Here is a 26,956-nt window from a genome sequence, read left to right on the forward strand (position 1 = left end):
AGACGTTTTTCCTAATATCCAATCTAAACCTCCCCTGGTGCAGCTTGAGGCCATTTCCTCTTGTTCTGTCACTAGTGACTTGGGAGAAGAGACCAACACCCACCTCACTACAGCCTCCTTTCAGGTAGTTGTAGAGCGCGATAACGTTTTCTCCTCAGCCTCCTCTTCTCCAGACTAAACACCCCTGGCTTCCTCAGCTGCTTTTCCTGAGACTTATTCTCCAGACCCTTCACCAGCTTCCTTGCCCTTCTCTGGACACGCTCCAGCACCTCAATGTCCCTCTTGTAGTGAGGGGCCCAAAACTGCACACAGTACTCGAGGTGTGGCCTCACCAGTGCCGAGTACAGGGGCACAATCACTTCCCTGCTCCTGCTGGCCCCACTATTCCTGATACAAGCCAGGATGCTGTTGGGTTTTGTTTGTTGGGTTTTTTTTTTGTTTTGGTTTGGTTTTTTTGGGGGGGTGGGGCGGGGCGCGGTGTTGACTCCAATAGCTCCATCACTGTCAAAATAGAAAAAAGGAGGAGAAAAAAAAAAAGCAGCTCAGTGAGTACCTGGGGCCCTGCAGGTAGCTCTCTGCTCCTCTGAAGCGTATTGTTGAGTCCCTTTCCTGTAATCCGCAGTCCATATGGGGAGGGCGTGGGGCTGCATATTTTCAGCACCGGCCTGTGCTCTCCCATCTTTAAGAATCTGGAGATAAATCCTGATATTAAATAATTAAAGATGAGATCTTGGGTTCATGCTCCGGGAAGAACGGAGCCGTTTTGCTGCATGAGCCGCCACTGCCCTTTCTTTCCTGTTGTTTCTCCCCAAGGCAGCTCTCGTTTCCCCGGGGGGGTCCCAAACCTGCCTTAAGGGACGGCAGGTTTCGGCCGTGCCCCCTGCGAGCCGGGGCGGGGGGCGCCCCCCGGGTCCCGCCGCCCGGCCGGGGCCGGGCTCCGGAGCGGCTTCCCCGGTCCCCCCCTCACCCGCCTCCCCAGGGCCGGGCCCTGCCCGGGGCCGCCCCCGCTCCCCGCCTGGGCCGCCGGGGGATGGATGGGCGGACGGACGGACGGATGGATGGATGAGGAGCTGCTCCGTGCCCTGGGGGGGCTCAGCCTGCAGCGCCCGCGGGGCCGCTTCGGCGGGAAGCTGGTGCTGCTGCGGGGGCTGCCGGGCTCCGGGAAGAGCACCCTGGCCAGGTAAGGCGGCGGCCCCGGAGCCCCTCGCCCGCCGCGCCGGCGGGGCGGTCTCCCCTCCGCCGGCCCTGGCTGCTCCTCGCTGCGCCGCCCGGCTCCCCGGCCCCGGCTCCCCCGGCCCGGCCCCGACTGCCCGGGCCCGGCCCCGGCTCCCCGGCGCCGGCTCCCCCGGCCCGGCGCCGGCTCCCCCGGCCCGGCCCCGGCTGCCCGGCTCCCCCGGCCCGGCCCCGGCTCCTCCGGCCCGGTCCCGGCTCCCCCGGCCCGGCCCCGGCTCCCCCGGCCCGGCCCCGGCTGCCCGGCTCCCCCGGCCCGGCCCCGGCTGCCCGGCTCCCCCGGCCCGGCCCCGGCTCCTCCGGCCCGGTCCCGGCTGCCCGGCTCCCCCGGCCCGGCCCCGGCTGCCCGGCTCCCCCGGCCCCGGCTCCCCCGCCGGCTGCAGAGGCGGGGCGGGGAGGGAGGCCGGGCAGGGAGCCCCTCTTTGCCCGCCCGGCTCCGGCTTCGGGGCAGGGAACGGGAAACCCTTGCTGCAAAGCGCTGGGGGAAGGCCGAGGCACCAGTTCAGAGCTGGGTTTCTGGCTCGGGGGGGAGGTGGGAGCCTCGCAGGAACCCTGAGTAAGCACAGCCGTTTGGAAACTTCCTCTGTCTTCAGAAACAGCTCAAAGCTTTATTGCTCCAGCTGCCGTAACAGCTTTATGGCTATAGTGCCTGTAAGACTGTATGTCGTTGTTCTGAGCAGTTCCGAAAGGGCTGCGTCTAGTAAGATGGACTAACCACCCAAGCTAAGGTAGTTGTTGTTTCTTTTCTAAAAAGCACCAGCCGGGTGCTTTGTTTTGTAGTAAATCCCACACCCGGTAAAGCACTTCCTCTCCCTGACTGGGGAAATCGACAACTCTGGTTTCTGTTTTCGAGATATCCTGCGCTCCGGGGCAGGGCCACAGGGGTGCATAACATGGGCAGAGGAGACCATTCCACTCTCCAGCAGCTCCAGGACTGCTTAAAAATAGGTGGAAAACCCCAGAGGGGAGTCCTGGGAGATGGCACCGCAGTCAGCGTGACACAGCGTAGCCGTAGTCTGCTGTCTCCCAGCTCCCGGCACCATCCGGATCCCACCCTCCATCAAAAGAGGAACGTTCGCTGTCATCTCACTCGGGTTCCCATGCTCGAGGGAGGAACCTGTGCTGGGTTGCCAGAGGAAGGGCTCTGCTGTGAAAGGTGGCATCGTGAAGCCATAAAACATGCTGGGTTAACACACCAGTTCCTCTTCCCAGTACCGTCCTGCCTGTCACAGGGTGCCTTCGGCCTCACAGGACTTCTGCAAGACCAAGCTCTTTAATGCACAGCCAGATGCTCTGTTTTTACTGACACCCAAAATACATGTCTCCCCCTAAAGAGGTCATGTAAGTGCAGGCCCCGTCTCCCTCACAGGGCTTTGGGTCTTCTTGTGGTACAGTAAGAACATAACGATTTGGGTCCATGTTCTCAGCCAGTGCAAATAACTGCCTCACCTATTTTGTTTTAGGTTAAAACACAAGATTAGTTATTAGTGACAGATTTACCAAATCCGTTGTAAGTATTGTTTTAGTCCCCTGTGAGAGGAACATTTAAGGAACTTACTCTGTAGCCTCTGTTAATTGTATCATTGCATTTAGCCATTTTGCAGTGCACAGGTCAAAGCACAGCTGTAAAAAACCCCAGCATTTGGTACGTCTCCATCAACGCTGTCCAGATTATGAAAGGACTGTGCCAAGCAAATTCCGAGATTTGCCATTCCCACATTTCTTATTCCCTTCTGGTGTTGGTAAATGCGATGTGCTACGCAAGGCCATGTTTGTGGAAAATTACTGCAGCAAAGCTCAGTGTAAGATCCTACTGGAGGAGGAAGGTGATTATTTATTTGCAAAAGCCCTTGGTGAGCTCATTTTACCCATTTTAATTCATTCACTCAGATTTTATTCACCCACACTATCACAGCCAAATACTTGCAGGCGCCAGGATGCATGTGCACAGGTGGTCTTCCCAAAATCAGAGAGGACGAGGACCTCCAGCTGTCCCAGCTTCGGTTTCTCTTCTGGTTTGCTCTCAGTTGGTGGTGACAGGGTGGGTTTTGGTCACGTCTGCTATGCGAACTCGCAGCCAACAGTTTCTCTGCTTCCATCTTTTTGCCTCTGAATTCTGCTTACTTAGTGCTCCATGAATCTTAGGCAGGATTTTTTTCCCATTATTTTCATTTTCCCATTTTGGGTGTCTTTTCAGCTGCAGCCCCTCCCTCTGTTGGAACAAAGGGAAGAAGGAAGGTGCATATGGGCTGATGTGACCCGCTGGCCGTCCTCCTGTGCTTAGAGCACGGCTCCTCCAGCAGCAAGTCGTCTGTTCTGGGCCTTAGCTGAGTGCTGGCCTTTGGGGGGTGGGGTGCGGGGGGTTGTAAACAGCACCTTTCCCAGTTTTATTGCTGTTAACGATGTTCTCAGTTGTCGGTGGTACCATTGTTTTAGCCTTTGCTCTGTTGTTTCTTCTGGTGCTTTCACACACACCTCCATTCATTCTTTCTTCCTATCAGCCAGTATTTCTGTTACAACGTGTACACCTTTATAGTGTTCTGAAGTGTCACAAACCGGGAATGTTGTCACTGGTGACATGGCAACTCGCTGATTAATCCAGCAGAAAGGCCTCTTTTCAGTTCATCACCCAATCGTAGGAACAGCCTCGGATCCGTGACTTGTTTCCCTGACCTCTCAGTGTCACCCAGCACAGTTTGACCAGAGTTTTGTACGACTTAGTTACGGCATCTTCATTAAAATGATTTCCCCATCGCGGTTGCACTCCTGGCCCAGAGCAGCATGACATTGGTATGGATCGTTTCAGGTCTGGTTTTTGGTTTCTGGTAAAGACAGTGAAGGCTCTTCCCGTGATATATTGAATAGTCAAGGCAGAATGAGGAGTTGGTCTGCTCACCACCAAGGTCCAAACCTTTCCAATTCCTTCACTGTTGGGAATATGCTTCCCTGAACCACATATTTTAGGTGACCCTGACCATCTCCCTCTAAGCAGTCACCGTATGTCACCACAAGCAGAAGCACACTGGAGAAGAGGGGCAGCTGGGAGATGCATCTCCAATAGCCTCCCTTGGGCCTGTGTAACACCCTCCTCCTGAGCACATTCCCCCTGACTTCACAGGACAGGTTTCATGATCAGATCTGGGCAAACTGCCAAGAAAACAGTTATCTGAGGTGCAGTGGCAGGTATAGCTTCCAAAAATGTCTCAGAAAACTCAAATGAGCCGCATACAAGCTCATACCTGCTTCCCCAACAGACTCTTTATTGCACAATAGCTGTATTTCCAGCTCTTCTACAATATATTGCGATGATGCACGACTTATGTAACGTGCAACACTCTGTCTAGGAGTTTTGCTCAAGCACTAGGCTGGGCATGATCAAACATGCAACATTTCAGCTACTGGTGTTGATTTGTCGATTGAAATGAGTTTGTTCTTGCGCGCCGTTACGAAGCACAGAGGGAGCGATCTTCCAGAAGAGGAAGGAAGAAATGCGTCGGCACCGAGGCATCACTGCTTGGCGTAATCTGTATGTTCTGCGTTTCTCTGTGCTGCTTTTGCCCCGTTCCTCCCGGCGCCTCCAGCCCTGGGCCAGCCCCGCCGCTGTTCCCAGCACCCCGACCCCGCTGCAGGACTGCAGCTCTGACCGGGTTCACGGACTTTCGCTGTGTAGCTCCTGCTTCCAGGCAGCAACGCACTGTAAACATTTACCTTTGTATAAACCCGCCTCAGGTGATTCTCCTGAATGTGTTTATCAAATAGGACACGCAGCCTGTTGCTTTACAAAATAGAGCCGCTGCTCTAACAGCCGCTGGCGAGGCACAAAGGCATGTGCGTGCTCTGCCAACACCACAGCCATCGGCTGGCAGGCTCCCGCCGGGGCAAAGTCCTCCAGGCACTAGAAGCTGTTAAAACACAGCAGGCAACTGATAGTGCTGGGCATGTGCTCCAGATCTCATAATTCTAATTTTCTGCTGAAACGAAAGGCTTTGAAATGCCACGGGAACGCTGTGTGTTAGGAAGCGTGACCGGAGCGAATGCTTGTATGTGGTGCTGGTACCTACATGTTCTGATCTCCGTTGCATTGCAAGTAGCTTGAGAATTTACCAGCTCCCAGATCTGCCTGAGATACTGTTCTGTTAGCTGCTGAGCACTGAAACGGTTCCTTTCGATCTGCTTACCAGGATCAATATCAGAAATTAATCTATTTTCAAATTTTCTGATGGAAAAACATGACAGCCGATGCAATACAGTTATGGATTCTTTTTATCTCCAGTGATGGTACTAGTGTTCATGGAGACTTCTACCAAGTACTCTAATGCATCCAGCTAGTTGAAATCCTGAATAATTATATTGTTGTCTATATATACAGTTAAAATCTGAAATGATTGCTTGACAGCATGGAAGATGCTCTTTGGAAAAAAAGGGAACTTCAAAACCTGTATAAATCACAGGGGCAGGTCTTCAGATGAATAACGTAGAAGACTCTAACCCCACCTATGTGTTCACTGAGGCAGTTGTTGCAGTGCTGCTGTGGTCAAACAGACACACGGCTGTATTTTCAACAGAAAGATTCTCCTTTTTCAATCGCAGCAGCCATCCCAAGCCTGGCCAGGTGAGACAGCAGCTGAGTGCGCACCAACACGAGCCAAGACGCCCCGTTGTTCAGAAGCGTCGTGGCTACCCGGGCTGCTGGTGGCTTGGTGTGGGCAGACAGCGACGCTTGTCCTCTGCCCGGCCTGATGTTTCTGGGGGCTTCATGTGTCCACCTGCAGGCCGGGGAACTGATAAAGTTTGCTGCTGTTGTGTCGGATCTGAAGAAGAGCAGAAGCATCTGAAAGCTTTATTTTCCCCAACTGTATCAGCCAATCTGAGATACGGTATCTGGGGTGGAGATCTGCTTTGCCTTGGTGATGGGGGCAAAGAGGGTTCGGGGAGATCTATTGCAAGCAGAGGAAACATCCCCCTTTCTCTCCTTATTTTCTTACCCTTCCTATTTTTTGAAACAGCAGCAAACTTTTCTTTAGCAAGGTATAGAGCACACCGTAGTTTGTATCTATCTACTGCAAGATCGAGGGCGGTAACGCTGCGCACTTAAACCTCCCAAGTAGGCAAATTCATAGTGACCCTTTGACAGGTACTGCTTATCGCAATGCCGCGCTTCGAGTTCAGTGGCTGTTGTTATAAATGCAAACATAGCTCGTATGTACCCTGTGATCTTGTCAAGAGATTTCATTTTTCTTTGCCTCCTTAGTATGCTTTACACTTCCTGATCTAATGGCACTGGGTCTTTTCACAGTGCTGCTCGAAATTTATCAGTCAGTAACACTGGCCACGAGTCCTTCCATTTTGCATAACTGGTGTGTATTTTGCTAAAATGCAGGCATTTTTATTGGCTACAGTGATTAGGAGCCTGTTGTGATGATGTAGCATCTTCCTTCTAAACCAACTTGTGGTCCTGTGGAGGTCATAGACGGCTTCTTTCTCAAGGAACAAACTAAAGAGTTTTGGGTGCCCTTGGAAGTTATAAGGGACGGAAGAAACAGGCGTTTTGTCGGCTTCCCGGGCAATAGAGGGTTACAGAAAATGGCCGTAAACTTTAGTGTCAGCTCAGTTGTTTTAGACTGCTAAAAGTTAAAACCGGCAAAATAAGCAGAAGGTAAAACATCTGCTTTTCCCACTTAATGTTTTCTTAGGTTGCTGTTAGTAGGAGTTTTTCTGGTATGAATATAGCAAGTGTGGCAGTAGCTCGTAGTTCTTGGCACATTTTGTACTGTATTTTTACTCCTTTGAAGCACAAGTTTTATCTACTTTAATTACCAGTGACATGTGGATAGTAGACCGAGTTTACAGATGGTCACATATTGTTTAGATTGCTTAAAGGGTTAATAGCAAAGGTCTCATGAGAATTTGCACATATGTGTTAAAAATTTAGTAGGGTATATGCTAAGAAAATAATTCTTTATAGTTAATGCATTTCATAAATTACATTTTTAAAGGAAGCATTGAGCAAGAAAAAAATACTCTTGAGATCTTTTAGTATTATGTACAATTTTATGTGCATATTAGTAGTTAAAGGGATGACATATTTTAGCAGAGTCAGTTTTTTAGAGAAGAGATTGCGATGCAGATGGGTAAAGCGGTGCGAAAGGGGAGGTGCTGAATTATAGCTAGAGCTGACTCTGTCGGTTTGTCGGCACAAGAGTAACCAGATAATCATGAGGTGCTCCCGCGCTTTTCATGATGAGAATTCTTTGCCTGAAATTAAAACAAAAGTAATTTGGCTGTTTGCAACATGACTTTTGTTAGATCTGTTTGCCCAGTAGTGATTATGTGACTAAAACATCTCTTTGGAGGTAGACGATAACGACACGTAGGTGCTAAATGATACGTCATTTAGTGGCTCGGCCCAGCACTGCGGGGACGGCCCCGGCCAGCCTGTCGGCAGCGAGCCTCTGCTCTCTGTGCTGGTCGCTGCCACAAATTAATATTAATTAACAAGCAGGTGATAGACGTTACAGTGGAGGCAGAACAAAGCCAGAAGCTGACCTTTAGTCAGCTACATGCAACATGCAAGCCTAGAGAAGGATTGCTGCTAGCAGGCAGTCTAGGATAAAATTGGTAAGTAAAGGGTTAGGGCAGAGCTAGAGAGGACAGAATTAAGCCTTTTCTGTCTGCGTGTCTGCTTTTTGCCGATAACCTGGAGGCAGCTTTTCCCTTGCTGTTGCTCAATTAGATAAGACATTGAGAAATAGCTGTTTTGCAGCTTCCAGGGATAGAAGAGGAGTTTTATCAGGAAAGCTGAAATGAGTCCCAGGGACTGGAGTCCATGTCTGGTGTGAGATAGCAGGGCCAGCAGCATTCGTGTCCGAGCGCAGTGAGGTTTCTGGATTGGCCTTGCTTTCTCTTCCAGTGACATTTTGGGCCTCAGGGAGACAGAGACCAGTGAGGTGATGCCGTGGGCTCTCCCTGACTTCTTGCAAAGGCCCCCCACCCCCCCTCCCAACACTGCCTTGACTGAAAAAAAGAGAGAGTTCAGTCTATGGACACAAGTCAGTCTGGATTACACGCAAATGGGAACACTATTTTTCATCAAGACTTTTTTTTTTTTTTTTTTTTAATGCTTTCTAAGGACTGGCAGAGGAATGCTTCATATTTAAGCCACCACATAAGACAGCACTTTCACCTCCTCGCACCAGTCACTGTCTGCGAGGCAGCCGGACGCTTAGGGCAGGACACACGCCCGCCCTCTGTGAGCGTCCTGGGTCTGAATGAGCATCTCTGCAGGGCACACATCAGTGGGACGAGAGGGGGGGTTGCCACCGACCGCAGGGCTCCGGTTTTATGGCTCTGCTGCATTTGGGGCTGCCAGTATAGGCAATTCAGACTTGTTGATAAAGTATATTTAAAAGCTGAAAATAAGTAAAAATTACTCAACTCTACAAGAGGAGGGCTAAATTAAACAGGGACAAGTGAAAGCAGGAAGAAATGTAAAAGTGTGACAAATAATAGGAAGTATTGCCTAATCACTCAGCTATTTGTTTGCAAATTAAAAAGTGCTATATCTTTTGTAGCCAAAAATAAAAAGAACAAGACAAACTGATGATAATATAGACAGTCTTTGCTAAATGACAAATCATCACTCCTAGTTATGTTCAAAAATCTCTCTGTAGCAAAAGTCCCATGATCAAATTGTGTTTTGAGATTAATTTCCCTGGGATTTGCAGGTTTGGGGTTTGTTTTTGTATTTACCATCATACCTTTTCAGACAATGCAGTAAGAAAATCGAATATATTAATATGATTAAAGGCTCATGTTGGCAGTCCATTGTAGATTTCTCTGCTGAATTAAAGAACTGACGGCCACGCCTTAAGCTCCATTCCTTTCCTCCCGTGTGCCTATCTACTGACTACATTGCTTTTAAATCCTTTAAGCTGGGATATTTCAAAATGAAGCACTGTGCATATTTGCAGAGCATTCGTATGGCTCTTCGATATAATGTTCTCTGTTAAAGGCATGTGTTAGCGTATACTAATCCTCTTTCATCTTTTTTTTTTTGTTTTCAGACAACTGAAACGTGACTATCCCAGCGCTGTAATTCTTAGTACTGATGACTACTTCTTCGAAAATGGTGTATATGTGTTTGAGCCTGACTTCCTAGAGGATGCACACAAATGGAACCAAAAGAGAGGTGACTGAAATCAATCCAGGGGGTTTGCAGAACAGTTTCTCTTTTCAGTCTGTCTAACTTAGCCCCCAAAATAAAATATCTCAAAGTGGTGTCATACACTCAAGTTCATGGTTTACTGGTTAAAAATACATCTACCACTTCTGATTTTATTTCTTCTACAAGAAAGATTTATAAATGAAAAAATGTTGGTGATAAGATACTATTTTAGAAAGTAAACCGGTGACTCTTAGGTAGCACTGCTGAAGCTTGGTAACAGGAGGCGGCATGGAAATACAAGGAGCCCAGCAGTGGCTCACCGCAGCTCCAGCCAGTGCATCCTTCAGACCGTAACTTCTCAGACGTCTGCCTGGAGAGGGGCATTACAGCGGGGGAGTTAGTGACAGCCAAGTGGAAGACTTGCAAACCTAGTCACAAGTTTGAGAATGAAACAAACAACCCAGGTCTCTGCTTCAGAGAAAAAAAATGTAACATGCTTTTGTGGCTGTGCGCTGAACTAATTTCTGACAGAGGAAAACCCTTTTGAGATCATGTAACAGATAGCTTTTGCAAATAACACTAATTTTTAGCTGCTGTAAATACTGAGCACTGTGATACCGCTAAGTATGTTCTACGAGAGGTTCAGATCTCACTACGGAGCACAGCCAGCGGCTGCATCCCCTCCTCCAGGATTGCACCTGCTGGGCACTGACCTCTGCTCATGTCTGGGTGGTCCCAAGGCCAAACTCTGGGATGAAGCCCGAACCCAAGTCCAGTGGGGAACCAAGTGTGCTAGCAGTGGGCAAAGAAAGGCCGCTTTGGGGCTAGTAGGGCCTGGCTCAGTCTGTTATTTAGCACGTTAGCTTTACTTAATGTGTTACATTACAGCACACAAGGCAATGAAGAATGGGAAAAGCCCGGTTATTATTGACAATACCAACATCCATGCTTGGGAAATGAAGCCGTATGTGATGATGGTAGGGAAAGCTCTGATTTATTGCTTTTACATGCTCCGCTATGACATTTAAGAGGTGATCTGACAAACAGTTCTTAACACAGCTAAAAAGAATTAATTCAATTTTCCCTTAGGTCTCTGGTTATAGTTAAGTTTGATATTGTGACAAAGTAGGGGAAGAAGTGCCAGTGCAGTGGTTTTATCTAGTCAGCTATATACCTCAGTAAAGGCAAAATTACTCGAAAAGATGAAGTGTCTTTGAACTTCCCCTGTAACTTCTTGATGACAGATGTCAGCCCCTTCCCCAGAGATGACATGAATTGAACAGTTCCCAAACTATTTGGTAACAAATACATCAAGATATAAGTTACAATTTTAGCTTATGACTTGTGAAAAATATACCATAAAGAGTCTTCAAAGACGCACTGGTATCTCTTGTCAGGAGTTCCGGCAGAGATGGCAGCATTTTAAGTACAGTTTCATAATGTGGCCTGTCTGCTAACATTATACTCAGCCTTCTTGTTCTTGGGTTATCGTCTTGTCAGTTAAGGAGTTTGTTTCTAAGTATTGCTTACATGGGAGCAGAAAAGAGGCACAAGGTAATTGTGGTGCTGGAGAGCCTGGACCTGCCACTCCAGTAGCAGAAGCTGTGAATGCCTGTGGGTGACTATGAAGCCAGTGCAAGAGCACAGCCAGAGGTGGACAAGTTGTAAACAAAGCCAACAGATTTCCATCAAATCAACCCCCAAAGCAATTAATAACTATTATATGTATATACATGTATATGTATGTATGTGTATATATATACACACATACAAGTATTTTGCTTTACCTTGAAAAAAAGTTGACGCTTGTAGACTTAGTGGCTGGAAATAGCACGACTAATAGATGTAGACCTCACGCTTGCAGAAGCTCTGGATTGGCGTGGCCAACTTGTGGCTCTTGAGCCATCTGTGACTTCTGGAGAGCTTGGGTGCCGGGGGAACGGGGACTGGGGGCAACACTGAGGCAAGTTTTGCTAAGAGACCCAAATCCTTTGATGTAGAAGGAAATGAACTAGCTGGGACTCAGACCACCACCTCGAAGGGAGTCATGGTTATCTTCCTCTTTCTGGCTCCTGGTACTGATAATACCTCTCTTAACCAGGTAAAATCTCAGGGCGGGTCTGGCAGGTTAGCTACTCCTGAGCTCGGCAGCCGTATGTCTAAAACTTCTCTGCGTACTTCTTCAGGCACGCGAAAATCGATATGAAGTTATATTCCAAGAACCAGATACACCCTGGAAGTTCAATGTTCAAGAACTGACGAGGTACACCTTTTTTCTCTCTGATATAGCAGACAGCTTGTCATTTTCTTGATGTGGTCTCAGAAAGGTCAACACTCTTCCTCTTCATATAACCCAAAAGGTAATCTAGGGAATGACAACAGGATTGCCATGGAAAATTTCTGTTACTCAGTACCTGGTCTGCAGTGAATTCAGGCCTGAAAAAAGCCTGAGCCTGACCCTGCTGGAGTGAATCAGGCAGTAGAAAAAGGAACTTCCCTGAAGCGTGTATTTATACTGCAAGCTTCTTGGGGCAGGAACCCTGATTTTTGTTCTGTATTTTGAGCAGCATTCTCTCTATTTGGGCACAAAACATGCCTAGGCACTACAGACAATATTCAGAGATCTCTTCTTAAAGAAGCTAACCATAACAAATACTGTCTCGCAGTGGTAGGATGCTACATTACGTGTGGTCAAGAAATGGCGGTCTGGAGGATCATTCTAAGGATCTTAACATACACATGCAAAAGGGATACAATGAACATAGCACCTCTGCATACCGTGGCAGGATACAGAGGCAGCTAAATATGGCTTTAAGCTAGTGGATGCAGGCTTGATGGTTACATCACAAAAAAACCCCACCTCCATGCAGGCTAATTTTCTAGCCTTTAACCAACTGTAAACTGTTACAGCAGCAAGTGCGCTCCCATCCGCTAGATCCAGACGCTAACACATGCTAACTTACTTGTTATCACAAGAAAACAGAGCATGGGTACTTCAGTCTGATTGATTGATTTGTTTTGCACCAGCTAGGAGCTCTAGCCAGCAATCAGCACGGCTCCTTTTTGTGTGTGACAGAGACAAATGGCAGAGGGCCGCGGCCCAGAGCTCTCCCAGCTCCAGGGCGAGGCAGGACATGGCAGATGGCAGCCGATGGCTTGGGGCTGAAGGCAGGCGAGGACACCAATAGCGTGAGCACTCAACTGCAAATGTCAGCTCTTGCTTCACTGGCTGGGAGCCATTTGCAGGGCACCACTGCAGAGGCAGATTTTACTAATAATCATTCATTTTAGGCCAAGCTACTCAGTAACTTGGTTTTTTTTTTTTTGATTAATCATTTTAAACAAGTCAGATTTTTACAGTAGCACTGTAAAGCTAATTCAAAAAATGCTCAGTTTGGAGCAGCTCTTCGGCAAATGATTCCGGGACAGCTGAAGGTCACTTCCAGTCTGGTTCCACTTTGTGTCTTTACTGGCAATATGGTTTGTGCCAGTTGCTGGTCCCAGGCTGCACACATGTGTAGGGCACTGGCTGCTTCACAAGTGGGATACTGCAGCTAGCAACCTGCTTCATTACTGTCACCTTAATTCCACCAGGGGAGAAACATGTTGAGTGATGCAGGATTTGCGCACCATGAGCTTTGAAAATGTGGATGCAGGAGAAAGATTCTAGGTGATTAATTGTGCCTAACAGAGATAAATGGCAAAACCAAAGACAGTCAGAGTTTTCAAACACAGAGACAAGCAGAAATCCCTCGAGGTCTTTGGAAAAACAATTCCCACTAATGTGTCAAGAGGCTGCAGCTGTTTCTGGTCTATCCAGAAAGCCCTGCATGTCTGAGCAACCTGTTCCCCTCCCTATCAGACTTGCCATCATTTACAAATCAGCCCTGGAGCATAAGCCACCTGAAGTATGATTTTTCCCCACTTGCACTTGGACAAAGCAACAAGTTTTTGACCTCTATACTTGTTGACTGTTTGTCAGTGTCTGGGCTATCGACAGCCCTTGTCTGCATTTCTCCATATTCACAAAAGCTCACCCTGAGGCTAACAAGCCGTTAGTACTGAAACCCATATAAAATAATACACAGGTCTTCTATATAGCTCTTTCTTACCTGGCCTACATTTCAAAGCCTTTGTCTAATTTCTTATGTCCTGGTGCCCACAAAAATACTTGCATTTTTCAGCAATCACAAAAATATTTTTAAGCAGGTGGAAGAGCACAACAATTTGGCAAAAAAGGCTAGAAATAGATCAGCGGGGACACGAATCATTGTCCTGAACATATCAGGAACTTTAGCAAACTTAAGATAACCTCTAATACATGGGCAGCTAAATACTTGTATTTTTCTCTTACTATTGACTCTACAGAAGAAACACTCATCATGTCCCTCGACAAAAGATACAACGGATGAAAGAACAATATGAGCACAATGTTACCTTCCACAGTGTTCTTCACTCCGAAGAGCCAAGCAGAGATGAGAGACGCTCCAGTTGACCAAATGCGGCTTACAGCATGGGTGCCCATTTCAACCCCCTTCCAGCCTTCTCAAACAGAAGACCTCATGTGGCTCGTACAAACCACAGGCCATTTAACTGAAGAGGTGGATTCCTCAGTGTATTTTAATTATCAGGGTATAAGTCTCAAGTTTTACTTTTTTTCTAAATGATTTTTATTCATGTATTTTTCTACTACTTTTTAAATTACTTCTATTTCTTACAAGTCTTTAAATGTCACTGGATTATAATTTCACAGCTCTATGTGGCTGATCTAAGAGCACTATCCTCAGTACAAACTGTACCTTCTCTCAACCCTCTTCCTCCATGAAAATTCATCCAAGCTTAGTGGTGAAATTTACTGGCTACACCACACGCTTTTTGTTTTTTGTTTTTTTTTTTTTTTTTTCCTGCATCGTACTCTGTCACTAATCAGTAACAATAAATATTCCTAAATTCTTTTTCTTACAGGCCACGTGGCCAATTCCTTCTCAACGCAATTGCCATTTCTTGCCATTTTAATACTTTATAACTGACTGTCTAACCTTGTGTAGCTTCCCACTCCATCTTGCCTAGAGCATTACTGCAACTTTAAGAGAAGAAAAGTCAGTGGTGGAAAACTAGCTCTTAACAGATTGTAGCAAGATTTGATGCTGGTCCCTATCTACACCTTTGCTGTCTGGATTCATACAGGTCTTACCTCAGCTCTGTCATAGCCAAACAGCTTCTCCAGCCTGGAGGTGAAACACCTCAACGCACCAAACTGAGCCCTTTATCTTGCCAAGACATAGGAATTCAACTGATCCTGAGATGAGTCCGTATATGGAGGGTCCTAAAAGGAAACATTAGTGTCAGGCTAGTGCTTGTTAACTTTTAAGTAGGAATAGGGCTACAGGAGCAGCTCTGAACACCTGAAGCACAAGGCTACCAAATACCCAAACTAATTCAGAAGTATAAAGTAAAGACTTAAGAAAGGAGAGAAAAAAATGTTCTGGTAAGGGGAGAAATCAACTGCTTCCACCACTAAGTGCCAAGAAGCCACTGACTGATGGGTGAGAAAAGAAGCTATCCTGCAGTAATTTTATCCATATTGTTAAATTCTGCTGAATGTCCTTATCAAGAAGCCTCAAACATTTTTAAAACTCTGCATTTGTGACAGCAAGTTTTTTGAAGTAAGTGTGGATTATTAAGCAGTGCTTATAGAACGGGGCATTAGTGAGCTATTTTGCAGCAGGAAATTAAGACAGCCTATATTGGACATTAAGAAATAGGGGTACAGCTCCTATTCATCTAGCAATTTCGCAGGCAGAGAAGTGTAAGATGTATAAATAAATATGCCGTTTCTGGGCAAAAGCCAAGCTGTCTTCAGTACAGAGTAGATGTATCAAATGAATTGCATTTTCTACATAAGCTACATTTAAAGAAGCAGTATCATCATTGTAAATAACTGAACTAGGGGGCCTAGGGCCCCTGGCTCTGCAGTATTGCACAAAAGTTTACAGAACTACCAGCAGGCTTTTGTCAGCCCAGAACAGAATCACACAATGGTAGGGGTTGGAAGGGACCTCTGGAGATCATCTTGTCCAGCCCCGCTGCTTGAGCAGGCACACCCAGAGCAGGGGGCACAGGAATGCATACAGGCGGGTTTTGAATGTCTCATGGGAAGGAGACTCCACAGCCTCTCTGGGCAGCCTGTGCCACTGCTCTGTCACCCTCAACAATTCTCCAGTCCCGCTACTATGTCCAGCTTGGTGACAGGAGCCACCCCCCAGTTCAGCACTTGAGCCACATGAATGGCCCAGGACCCCTGAAAAGTTGCCAGGTGGGAAGCTGGTGGTCTCAGTTCTGAAACATCCTCCCTCCTTTGACCCATGCCAGGTGGGAAGCAGCAGGGCAAGGGGCAGCCTGACAAACCAGCTAGAATATGGAGTTGTTGGCAGCCAGTGTAGCAGGACTGTTTGTCTCCAGCGGAGAAACTCCAATTTTGAGAAGCTTCACCTGTTGAAATTAATGAGAACAAAGTAATGAAGTCAAGTACTAACTCACTCCCAGCAAAAAGATGTCTTGATGAAATCAAGGCTAGATCTGATTACCTTTCATGATGCTGTGGCCTCAAGTGCTTCTTTAGGGAGTGGTGCAGAAACACTGACCAAGGATCTGCCATTAATACCTTTCTGTGGCATTTTGCTATGAATCAAATAATCATAGGCACTATATGGAAGGTTTGAGGGGAAAAGTACAAGAACTACAGCAGAATTACAGAGCAATATTTCAAAATTAAAATGCTATGTTTGGCAACAATAAACTTTCAGAATTGTTTATTTTGCCCTGTGCTACCTTCTGACAGCCAAACAACTATTCTAATACTACAGACGGTAACAAAACAGATTGCTTTAGACTGAAACAAAGATCCTGCTGTAATTTAAGAACACATCAAAATCAAAGCAATGGCTTCTAAAATGTCATCAAATCTTCAGCCATACTGATGCTATTGTACAATACATGTCTGTGTGAGAAATGTGTAATTACTCAACTCAAAATTATTTTGCAGATGAAATGTGTAATTTCACGAGTCTGTTTTATTAAATATAATCAGAATTTAATGTACAAAGTGTAAAAATAATTTGAATTTGAAATATATACAATAATGTACATGTGCATTTAGTAGCATTTTCGGGGCTTTTGTCTTTGTAGCATTCTGCGGGCTGGTAACAAGTCCTCAGGTTCCTTTTTGTCTTTCTGAAGAGCCTCAACTACTTCAGAACTGCTTTTTGATGAGTTACTTCCTTCCCCAGTAGACTTGGAACTATATCTGGGTGAAAGATTATCAGATAAATTAGTAGCTATTGTACTACTGTTTCCATTTACATAATCAATCTTCCTTTCTTCTGGTGAGTTGTTCATGAGTGCTTGCGTATTAATCATTGCAAGTTCTTCATCAGCAACCAGGTCATTCTCAGGAAGATGGGAAGTTTCTCTCAGTTTTCTACAGGGGGTGATATGACCAATATTCCGAATTGTTTCTTTTGATGACTTGCTATGCTGTAAACCCAAACTTCGTGGAGGCTGAAATGCTTTTTTTAAAGATGGAGAAATGATTGGACAGATTGGTGTCAGTGGTGGAGGGGCAGGTATGCAACTGAGGAAGTCCATTGCTTTTCTCTTTTTGCTGCTTTTAGGATCGTCTTCGTTAATTGTAGCAGATGAAGGTGTTTTTGCTGACCCTTGTTTGACAAGTTTCATATTCGTAGTGCTAGTTGACAAAGGGCTTGGATGCTTTATTTCCATTTTTGAAGAGATCTAGTTAAAAAGAGATAAGTTTTATGTTGAATAGAATGTCCTATTTCATTAGCTTCCTGAATTACTTCCACAAAACAGGGAAAAAAAACCAATACAAAAATGCTATGCCATCATTCTTGTCCAATTTAATTTTAGTTTCATGTCTTCTGATGGTCATTAATATAATTTCAAGTATCGATGCCTGATAAATCACTGTTTACATGTACATTAAGACAGCACATTTACATTCTGTTTCTGAGATCTAATCTAAATATATAGGAATTTTTCTGTGCCAGATGGTAAGAAATCAAAGCACTCAAAAAGGAGTTTTCTACTGCATTGGATATGTCCTCAACAGGTTGTCAAATAGGGAAAAATGAGGAAAAAAAATGAAGAAAAAGGACTAGAATATAGACAAAAAAACTTGAAGATAACAATATACACAAAAATACATTACACAGCAAATAATTCAACCCCATACTTAACTTGAGAATACCTTTAATGTCTTATTTGTTTTAACTTGGTTAATATATTTAATAAATGGATATAAGCACTCTCTGAAATGGAAAAGGATGTCTTAAAAGCTTCAATTTAGTCCCCAGGAACTGATCTCACATCAGGGTGTTCCCACCTCCCTCGCAGCTAGTGGCAGGAAAAATTTTTGTTCGGACTGCACTCAGTACTCCATATCAGGAACAACTTGCCACCAGCAGCCTTCATGGGAAACTTCGGTACTGTTTAACTTATTTTTTTGTCAAGACTGCTATAAAATGTAAACTTTTACTAGGTGATACCTCTTCCCTTTTAAATCCTGGAAATAGTGGACAATTTCTAGGAAAAAAAAAGACCAGGAGGTAAATTCTCTAAGCAAGGGCAGGAACTGCAGAATGCTGTGAAATTAAAATTTACATATCAAGATTTTTCCTTCCAGTAACATCCATGTCAAATAATCTTCACAATAGGACCAAGGAAGCAATAAATCATATATAGGGAAAGGAGGATTAATTTTACTACTATAGAATTCAGAATATTTGAAATATGCAGTGAAAACACAGGCCACAAGGGGAGGTTTTCATGTACTGCTTGGAGGAATAGTCTCACAGTTCCTCCTGGGGAATAATCCTAAACCCACACACAGATAGAGATTCTAATCAGCTTGCATTCCCCTGAAGAGAACCTATGGAGTGGGCTGAGAAGTGAGACCACTCACCACAGCTATCAGTATAAAACATGCTTATATCCTTAGTGTACATACTGTCAGTATAAGCACAATATTAATTACCAGAAGCTTACCAAACTTTTATCCTCTGCACAAAGACCTGAGCTGGAATAAGGAGAGAGGCATTCCAAGGCACATCTTTTAGTTAGACTAGGTGGAAGCAATGCATTTCTTTGTAGTAAATTCATCACTTTACTTTCTGCATCAGAGCAAAATAAGGCCATATTCTATAAAGGAGAACAGATTACAATGGAGAATAGTTGTTTTTCAAATTAATTACTATATGCTCATAAACAAAGTATTTAGGACTTTGTTTTCTCATCCCACTAGAACTTTCTTTTATATCAAGCCAACAACTTAGAAGACTGCTGCGCTTTCTGTGGAAGGAAATATCATACCTTCCTTTTACTGTTAACAAAAAAAATACTTCTGTTTGGAGGGTCCTCAAGGAAAAGTGTGTTAACACCTTACTCCATCTCCCAGAAAATCAACATTATGTGCATTACTTGTTTTAAAGATTTATTAGTACTAATGGATTTTTTGGTGAAGAATGTGACAGAGCAGTAACTAAAATTAATCAATAAACTAAAAATCTGGAGATCTACCTCTATCGTACTTCTCAGTTCATTAACCTTCTCTTGAAGATAGTTTTCCTTTGGACTGGCTGAGAATACAGAAAAATCTCCAGCCAACAGCACAGGAATTTCTGATCTGAATTCAGATTGCCACTGAAGGTTGCTTGCAGAAATGATTGAACAGTGGACAACTATATCTTCAATAGCAAAGTGTCTAATCTGATCTCTGTAGAACTTCACTGCCACCAAATTGTAGCTTTCATCAGATAAGTACACCATAGTAGTGAAACCTAAAAGCAAGAAAAAAGTCTGAATTAAAGCATAAATCTGTACTGAAAAGGTTGTTTACAGCAATTTGCATCTATACAAAAAAAAGTCACGTACATCTTAGAAAGAATTGATAAATAACATGGCAGCCTATCTGTGTGGTAACAGGTGGTTGATGCTTCATTCATATTCTACACTATCTCCCTACTGATTACAGAGAACAACTAGAAGTCTGTTCTAGTGCTTAAAAAAAATAATAATACTATGGTGCTTTTCCTTTTTATTCAGCAGATTATCCACCTGTTCCTACCCATGAGCTCCAGTGCCTGGGTTCTACTCAATTCATGAAACTGTACACAGCAGAGAGAGCTCACATACATGCACGATGTGACTTCTGCACATGCTGAACACAGATGTGAGAACTTACATCCACCTTTTATGGAAACAACTAAAGAAAAGCTGCTTTTGAGCTTAGATCCTCCCTTATTAAATTCTTCCTGAGCTAAAAGTAAGAAAAGACAGTTTTTCTTTAGGAAAAGAGAATTATCTGCCAACATATGGCGATGGGCTATATTAGCAGGTTTTCACAGGCCTGATGCAGGTACAACACCAAGGTAACTTTGACTTTTGAAATAAAAATATCTAGTGCTTATTCAATGGGAGGACATGAATGTGGTCCACAACATACCTTTTTTGATAACAGAAACTACAACTCCAACTAAATCAACTTCAGCACACGGTGGCTGAAAAGAAGGATCCAGCAAAATGGTGAATTTTAGAGCTTTTCTTGGAAAGAAAATCTGTTCCAGCATCTCCTGTGATACCTGAAGAAACACAAAATTTTTAACATTTTTACTTGTATAGACTGTGATACATTTTAATGATACATCTTTATGCAGTTAAAGCACTTACTGATAGTTGTAGATACTGAGTTTTCTTTGTTGCTGTTAATTGTATGTTGGTTGAGTCTGATCTTCCTTTAGACTGTGATGCTGACAGCTGGTAGATTCTGTACCTACTGCCTTCCTTTAACAGGGAACAAACATCTAGCAGTGGACGCCAGATACTCAGTATGACTCCTAACAATATCAGATTAAGATATATTAGTGGTGCAATATTAATTTCAAGGCTTTTAAACAATATAAATCCACAACACTCCCTCCCACCCAAAAGCCCTAAACCAAAACCCAAATAAAACTGGAAATATTAACATGCAAGCTAGAATACTGTTAGGAAACACTCTTCAAATCTACCTTGCATGTTGGCCAGTTACCCTGCTTAGATAAAAGTTATTTATAATTTTCCAAGTACTAACCTTTATGTTTTTCTTGCTTTCTGTAGTCTACCACATATAATTTCCATACAGTAGACACATCTCTCTTGGAACAACCATTTTCTTCCTGTTCTGCTGACTCCAAAGCCTTCTTGAATTCTTCTTGTATCCGAGTTTGCTTTTTATCATTTATCAACTGCCTGTGAGCATTCAAAGCTTTTAACTGGTCTTCACTGAGATATCCCTGTAACCAAGAGAAAATTTATTCAGTACCTTTTTTATTAATTAAGAATATCCTGTCAAGATTTTTAGATATCCTCTTTCTTAAGTGTTCATCTCTGGCAAGCAATTTATTGTTAAACTGATATACTACTAGGGCTGGAATAGCACAATGGGAGTCACCAGTCTTGACTGGTACTCAGCTAGTGCTCCGTTGTCTAAGTATTACATTACATACTGTTCTTAAGTAAAAATTAGTGAGAAGTCTGCTAAAGAATGCATAACTAAGGTGAACATCTAATGTAACAGGTATACTTGCCTGTTTTGTAAGAAAGAAGAAATATTAGGAAAAAAATCTGTAAGAAGAGTCGCACCTCTCAGCAGGCTGCTATCTCTGAGCTGACACAGTGATTTATGCTAAAATGCATCAGGAGTGCTACCTTTCTGACCAAGCCTTCAAGATCCAGATGTCTTTACATGTAGCATCACAGATAAACGTAACATTTTATCAAATGAAGTCACAGATTGTATGGCTGTATGACAGTCAAGGACCCTGACTTGCAAAAGGCACAGCATTCATTTAATTTTTAACAACCGGCAGGGACTAATTACTTGCATCTTATTAATAAAGGCATAAACAATTAAAAACAGTGATTGTACTGGAACAGGGAGTGAAGAGAGCAACAACAATATAGCCATTCAAACACTTCAGTGAACAGCATGCAAAAGTAAGTCTGTGAAACTCAAGACTTGAGATGCATTTAATTTTCATATATGCAAGACAAAAAGTTAATAAAATTACAAGTAACATTAACTTTTAATTGTGCTATATCCTGCACTTTTATAACGAGAAAATTATTTACTCTGTTTTGCAATCCAAGATAGTATTAATCTATTTTAACAAGCCTTCATTTTCAAAATTTTTAATCTTAATTTACTTAGCAATAAGCATACTGTAGAAAAATCTTAAAAGGTAGCAAAAATAAATAGTAATTTAACAGTTGGTTTTAGCAGGAGCTACTAAATAGTAAACTATTCCACAAGCATTTCAGAAGTAGCCCAGTAGGATCTACAGTTACCTCCATATAGCCAGGATCAGATGCATTCTGAATGGCTTCATAAAGTTCTGCACCATCGTGCAAATTATGGATTTGCTGTCTCGTGACTATATGTGCTCTTGGTGTTCTTCTGCTAGTTCTCTCTGTTGAAAAAAAAAGCTATTAAAGTGTACTGCTGTACTCAACATAAAAAGAAAAAAATCATTACCTAAGAAGCCTGGTAGTACTTAAGCCTTGCCAGAATAAAACCACAAAACACTTCTATATAGTAACTGATATATATGCACATATATATTAGGAAAATACAAGCAGAAAAAAAATCTCATTCATTTAAATACAACACAGATTAGAACATTATACAAGCTTTGGGGAAGCCAGTATCAGTGTCTGCACTTAGGAGATGGTAGGAGACTTGACCAGCTGCCATTGTCGATATATGGCTATAGATGTCTGTCACTTCCTCTCATACAGCAGAAAAGTCTCAAAGACACCAAGATCTGGAACAACAGGGGGCCACAGGCCTGCACATGAAGCCTCCTTAGGACAGCAACTAAAAGCCAAGTTAGCTTCATTACACTAAACTATTACCCTCTTCTTAGGTAAGTAATTTTGCTACTAGTATTTTGACGAATTCCATCAGCGTAGTAGACTCCAATATAGACAAGTTTGCCAGTCAAATGTAAAACAACACAATGAGGTGACTGATATGTGGAAGTTCATATCAGTGGTGTTAAGAATTATAAAGCAATCTCTGGTTTCAACTAAGAATTCAATGGTGGAGGTTTGTGGGGGTTTTTTGTTGTTGTTTTGGGGTTTCCAGTATATGTTGCAAAGCCAAGCAAGCAACTGTTTTGTTCTGAAAGGTCTTGATACATAGGGAGTAAAAAACCTAAAACAATACAACACAAAAACAACAACGACAAAGAAAACAACCCAACACCTTATCTCTGCTTCTCTATCACCAGGGAAGTTTTTGTCCCTTTCTTTAAACTCTTCTGTAAATGCCAAAAAAGTCTGTCCATTCTTATTACATGTTCTGAAACAATGAAAGGTTTACCTTCATGCTTTTCGTATTCTGCTTGGATTTTTGCAAACAGAGCTTCCAGTTTCTTTTGTTGATCCTCTTCATGCTTGGCAGCTTCCCTTTCTTCAGCTCGGCTGTTACGAAACACGTACGTGCCAGCTGATGTCTTTTCCATCCACTGAAATAAAAAGATTCAAACAAAAAACAGGTTTTTTTATTTTTAACCTCATCCAACTTCCTTTTAATACTCACTGCTAAGTGAAAATGCTTTGAAAAACAAACAGGCAGTAGATCACAAGTTCTTTCAGTATAATAGATAAAAGGCAAAACCCCACAGCATTGGTGAGTAAATCTTCACTTTAAAAAGATATACCGACAGAATTGAGCAGTAGTCAAACCAGCATGATTTAACAGCTGAAGAAACCATAGCTTATAGTAATAGGTAGGTTATAATTTAGAAGATAGCTTGATCCCACTGGTAGATACATTAAGACACAAACGAAACTCTGCTTAGAAATATACCAGAACTGCATTCTACTCAATTTGTCTTTTCACATCAACTGTACTGTCTCAACATGCTAGATTAGATGCAGTAAAAGAACTATGATGCTGTTCTGCAAATGCTCTTAAACTTTTTCTGCCTGAAATGGTTCTAGAGAACTACAGCCTTGCCTGCAACCCTGCCAGAACTGGCTTGCCTGATGCCTTAAGTGCCTGGTTTGAAGAGACAGGCGAGGCAAACAAAGAGATCACTGCTGCCAAAAGCGGTCCCTTCCCTCTCTGCTGCACAGTCCCATCTTCTTCCTCGCACTGGCTCTAGCACATACCTGCCTCATCAGAACACATCTGTTTGTTAATTCAACACACAGCAATTTGTTAGGGAGGGTTTTATTATTATCAGTTAGTTACTCCTGGTTTAGTGAATTAAATTAGCTAAGCAACAGGATCAGATGAACTCCAGGTTTAGCATAGAGAAGCAGCAAGGGAGTATAGTGAGAGCAGGTTGAACATTGAAGGACTGATCCTTACGAGGCAGTGAATTGTTGAAATAGGCTCTGTGTGCCTCATTAATTGCAAGCCATGTATTCCCTGCTCTATTCAGTTTGACACCTTTCATTAGGGTTACTGTAATTTCTACACTCCTTGACTCTTGAGGTAAAAAGGAGACAGCCCAAGTCTTCCAATCATTTTGGTAGGTTTGAACAAGAGTCTCAGTGTTTTTGTTTTTAAAAAATCTATATCAGCACATCTGTCTCTTGATACAGTGAGATACAAAGCACCACTTTCCTTCCCAGCCCGGAAGCTATTTACTGTGATGTGATTACAGATTACAGTCCCCTTTTCTGCGACCTAAATAAATGTTAGTTCTATCAGGCAGTTCACATAGCAAGTGCTGCAATTTCCTCCATTGAAGTAATGGTCTAAATATCAAAGTAACCATCCAAACCAAATATTGCTATTACCTTTGCAGAATTCATTCTACATTGCCCAACAGTTGGACAACACTTCAGAAAGAAAGCAATGAAAAAAATCTCCTACATGTACATGCCAAGTATAACACGCTCTGAGAAAAGTTAACAAAATCTGAAAGTTGTATCCTGGTTACACTGTTAACATTTTAAAGAGGATTGATTACTAACAAAAATATTTTTCTTTTTGTAGTCGGTACTGTTACAAAAGCAAGCAGTTACAGTTATGGTAAAGTCTGACCATATTTAAAATGTCTGGATATAAAATGTTACTTAGAACATCTTCATTCTATTTTACACCATAATCACGCTGTATTTCAGTATTATTTTAAAATAGTAAGTCTTAGACAATATAGCCAGCCATATGTAAGAAAAAGTAATCTTACTAATGGTGATAAATATTTAACTTCTTTGCAGGGATATGTGTGTTAATAATAGAAAAAACTGGGTTTCATTTCTACTTGGAGTTGAAACTGTCAATATTTTTTCTCCTTTAAAAAGTGCTGTGCTTTTTAGATTACAGAACTGAAATTCAATTACTTCTGGCTTTTTGAAGCTGAAACCAAAGCGAACTAGAAGATACTGAGCACAAACTGCAATTCTTATAGCAGGATACTCCAGTCAGAAATATAAGATACATGCACACTGCCAGGATCACTCCTGTTCATTTTACACATAACAGCACCTCTTCTTAAATTTTTTAGCTGTCTATATTATATCTGATTTGAGGAACGATATGGCAATTAACTAATAGAATTTAGATCTCTCAGAACCTGTTAGATTAATAAAGTACTTACACCATACCTGAACAGGATACGTTCTTTGAACAACGATATCAATACACCCCACTGCACCACCCTCGCTATAAAGCGATGACAAAGGCAAAGGAAAAGGTCTGGGATCCCGATGAAATCCTAGTTTTGCATGCCATCGCGCACATCGAGTGCTGTTCGCTGAAATCTGCATAAATTAAATGTTGAATGATAAACTGTCACTGGTAGGTCAAAAAGATATCCATCTTATTATATTTAGAGGAAAGACTATTTTCACACTAAACTCACTAAGAATACCTAATTTCTCCACCCAAACACATTACATCTTAATTTCAGTTTCTTTTCACATTGAAGAATGTATTTTAAACAGGAAATAAAGAAGTGATGAGGTAACATTATTTAGGAAATGAGCACCTATGAGACAAGCCATTGCTTTACAACAGAGGAGCAAAATTTTTATGCTGCAATTTCACCCAGCACTTTATTCATCCCCAAACAAGTCGACACCTTCCCCTGTAAGCCCACCCTCTCACAACCTGTTTTTTTCTCTCCCCATTCTTCCTCCAATTTCCGTATTGTCTGTGATGGATAAACACTTTTTTCTAAGGAAGTGGAACTGACAAAACACGTAGCAAAACTTGAAAGAATTTTGTATTATAAACTCCTCTTCCAACCCTATTGGATAGTGCCAGCTACTTTAAGTCATGTCTTAGAAATCTGGTTATTAAATTTCAACAAAACTGCCTGTTTATAAAGCTCTGACAAAACTTTTTTCTGTTGACAAAACGTGGCTCAGGTAAATAGCCTCTATCATGTCTCTCGGTCACATCTAGCCAAGCTGAATTAATACTTTGTTTTACCTTTAACATAAGGGAATCTGGAGCTTCCAGTGGCGTACATCCATTTTGAGAGCCAACAAGTTCTGCTCCGTGCACTATGATCTTCTGACCAACAGTCAGCCTTCCTTCATGTAAGAAGGCTTTAAGAGGTGGATCCAGAAGAGCTCTAATCCCATACCAGCCATCAGTAACTTCAATTATTGCTGCTGCTTTTTTACTTTCCACATTCTTATTGCTACTGCTAGGAGATACAACAGCGTTTAGCGATATGATTTTAGAAATACACAGTACAAGTGTTTTACCTGCTGCATCATCTCTCTCTGTTATTTTTTTGATTGCTGATCGCTTAGTTTTATCAACTTCCAAATCATACCTACAAAAAAGAAGTCATGATGCTTTAAAGCAAGCAAAATCCATCACATTTTTTTCCTTAAAAACAATTTTAACAAATTTTGTTTAAGCAATCTACATGATTAAGTACCACTGTAGCAAAGCAAATGTTACCTAAGTTTTTGCAAATAACATGCACTACATTTTTAATACTGATATGCATAAGTTGAACAATATAAGCATTCTGATAAACAGTAAATACAAGGTAGAGATGCTTATTTTGTAGTATTAAGAACTGGAAAACACACAGTATCACAGATTACAACTCCAAGTACATTGCTATACACTTACCTATATTTCAACTGCAACAGCACTGTTTCTGGTGTCAAACACCGGTTAGCAAATTCATGTGGAAAAGACACTTCCATGGCTGCCAATTTCCATACAATCCACCTATAGTGGTTGTAAACCCAGGCCTCTGTTATTAGCTTGGGATCCACACCAGGAGTGTCACAGAGGGCTCTGCAGGTAAATCGTTAATAAATTAACCTGAAATACGCTGTTTTTACTTGCCTGTTTTTCCCTAGCATTGTATTCAGTGTATGTACATAGGCAACATTAACAAAGGAATATTTATTGCAGTGAAAACAGGAAGGTTACATAACCTGATCTGGTTATTGTGTGAACACAGAAATTTTGTCCTCATACACTTTGGCAGCACACATGTGCATACATGCATGCAT

The 26,956-nt window shown here is 42.8% G+C and overlaps 2 protein-coding genes across 3 annotated transcripts in view; one reads left to right on the forward strand and one right to left on the reverse strand.

Annotated features, from left to right (window-relative positions):
* The first annotated feature begins 854 nt into the window (after positions 1–854).
* On the forward strand, positions 855–16,548 carry N4BP2L1 (NEDD4 binding protein 2 like 1). Its single transcript, XM_064441047.1, has 5 exons — positions 855–1,180; positions 9,294–9,418; positions 10,283–10,371; positions 11,581–11,657; positions 13,763–16,548. Exons 1-5 carry the CDS (start codon positions 1,035–1,037, stop codon positions 13,887–13,889), a joined length of 564 nt encoding a protein of 187 aa, XP_064297117.1. The 5' UTR covers positions 855–1,034; the 3' UTR covers positions 13,890–16,548.
* Positions 16,448–26,956, reverse strand: part of BRCA2 (BRCA2 DNA repair associated) — a 39,207-nt gene continuing 28,698 nt past the window's right edge. For both annotated transcript variants that reach the window (XM_064441039.1, XM_064441040.1), the window contains 11 exons: positions 26,565–26,735; positions 25,905–26,256; positions 25,076–25,231; positions 22,836–22,980; positions 21,800–21,921; positions 20,544–20,745; positions 20,141–20,307; positions 19,917–20,052; positions 18,992–19,251; positions 18,461–18,613; positions 16,448–17,188 (listed from right to left, as the gene is read on the reverse strand). In XM_064441039.1, the coding sequence (XP_064297109.1) occupies positions 16,550–17,188; positions 18,461–18,613; positions 18,992–19,251; positions 19,917–20,052; positions 20,141–20,307; positions 20,544–20,745; positions 21,800–21,921; positions 22,836–22,980; positions 25,076–25,231; positions 25,905–26,256; positions 26,565–26,735 (2,503 nt within the window). In that variant the 3' untranslated portion in view covers positions 16,448–16,549. The remainder of the gene's footprint in view (positions 17,189–18,460; positions 18,614–18,991; positions 19,252–19,916; positions 20,053–20,140; positions 20,308–20,543; positions 20,746–21,799; positions 21,922–22,835; positions 22,981–25,075; positions 25,232–25,904; positions 26,257–26,564; positions 26,736–26,956) is intronic.

This window comes from Phalacrocorax carbo, chromosome 1 (genome assembly GCF_963921805.1).
Source record: "Phalacrocorax carbo chromosome 1, bPhaCar2.1, whole genome shotgun sequence".
In the NCBI taxonomy this organism is placed as follows: Eukaryota; Metazoa; Chordata; class Aves; order Suliformes; family Phalacrocoracidae; genus Phalacrocorax; species Phalacrocorax carbo.

Excerpts from the sequence above, each read along its gene's own strand:
- N4BP2L1 (XM_064441047.1), top strand. The coding sequence starts at position 1,035 with ATGGGCGGACGGACGGACGGATGGATGGATGAGGAGCTGCTCCGTGCC. Across the intron at positions 9,419-10,282 it reads CAAATGGAACCAAAAGAGAG|CACACAAGGCAATGAAGAAT; the intron begins GTGACTGAAATC and ends GTTACATTACAG. Across the intron at positions 10,372-11,580 it reads TGAAGCCGTATGTGATGATG|GCACGCGAAAATCGATATGA; the intron begins GTAGGGAAAGCT and ends GTACTTCTTCAG.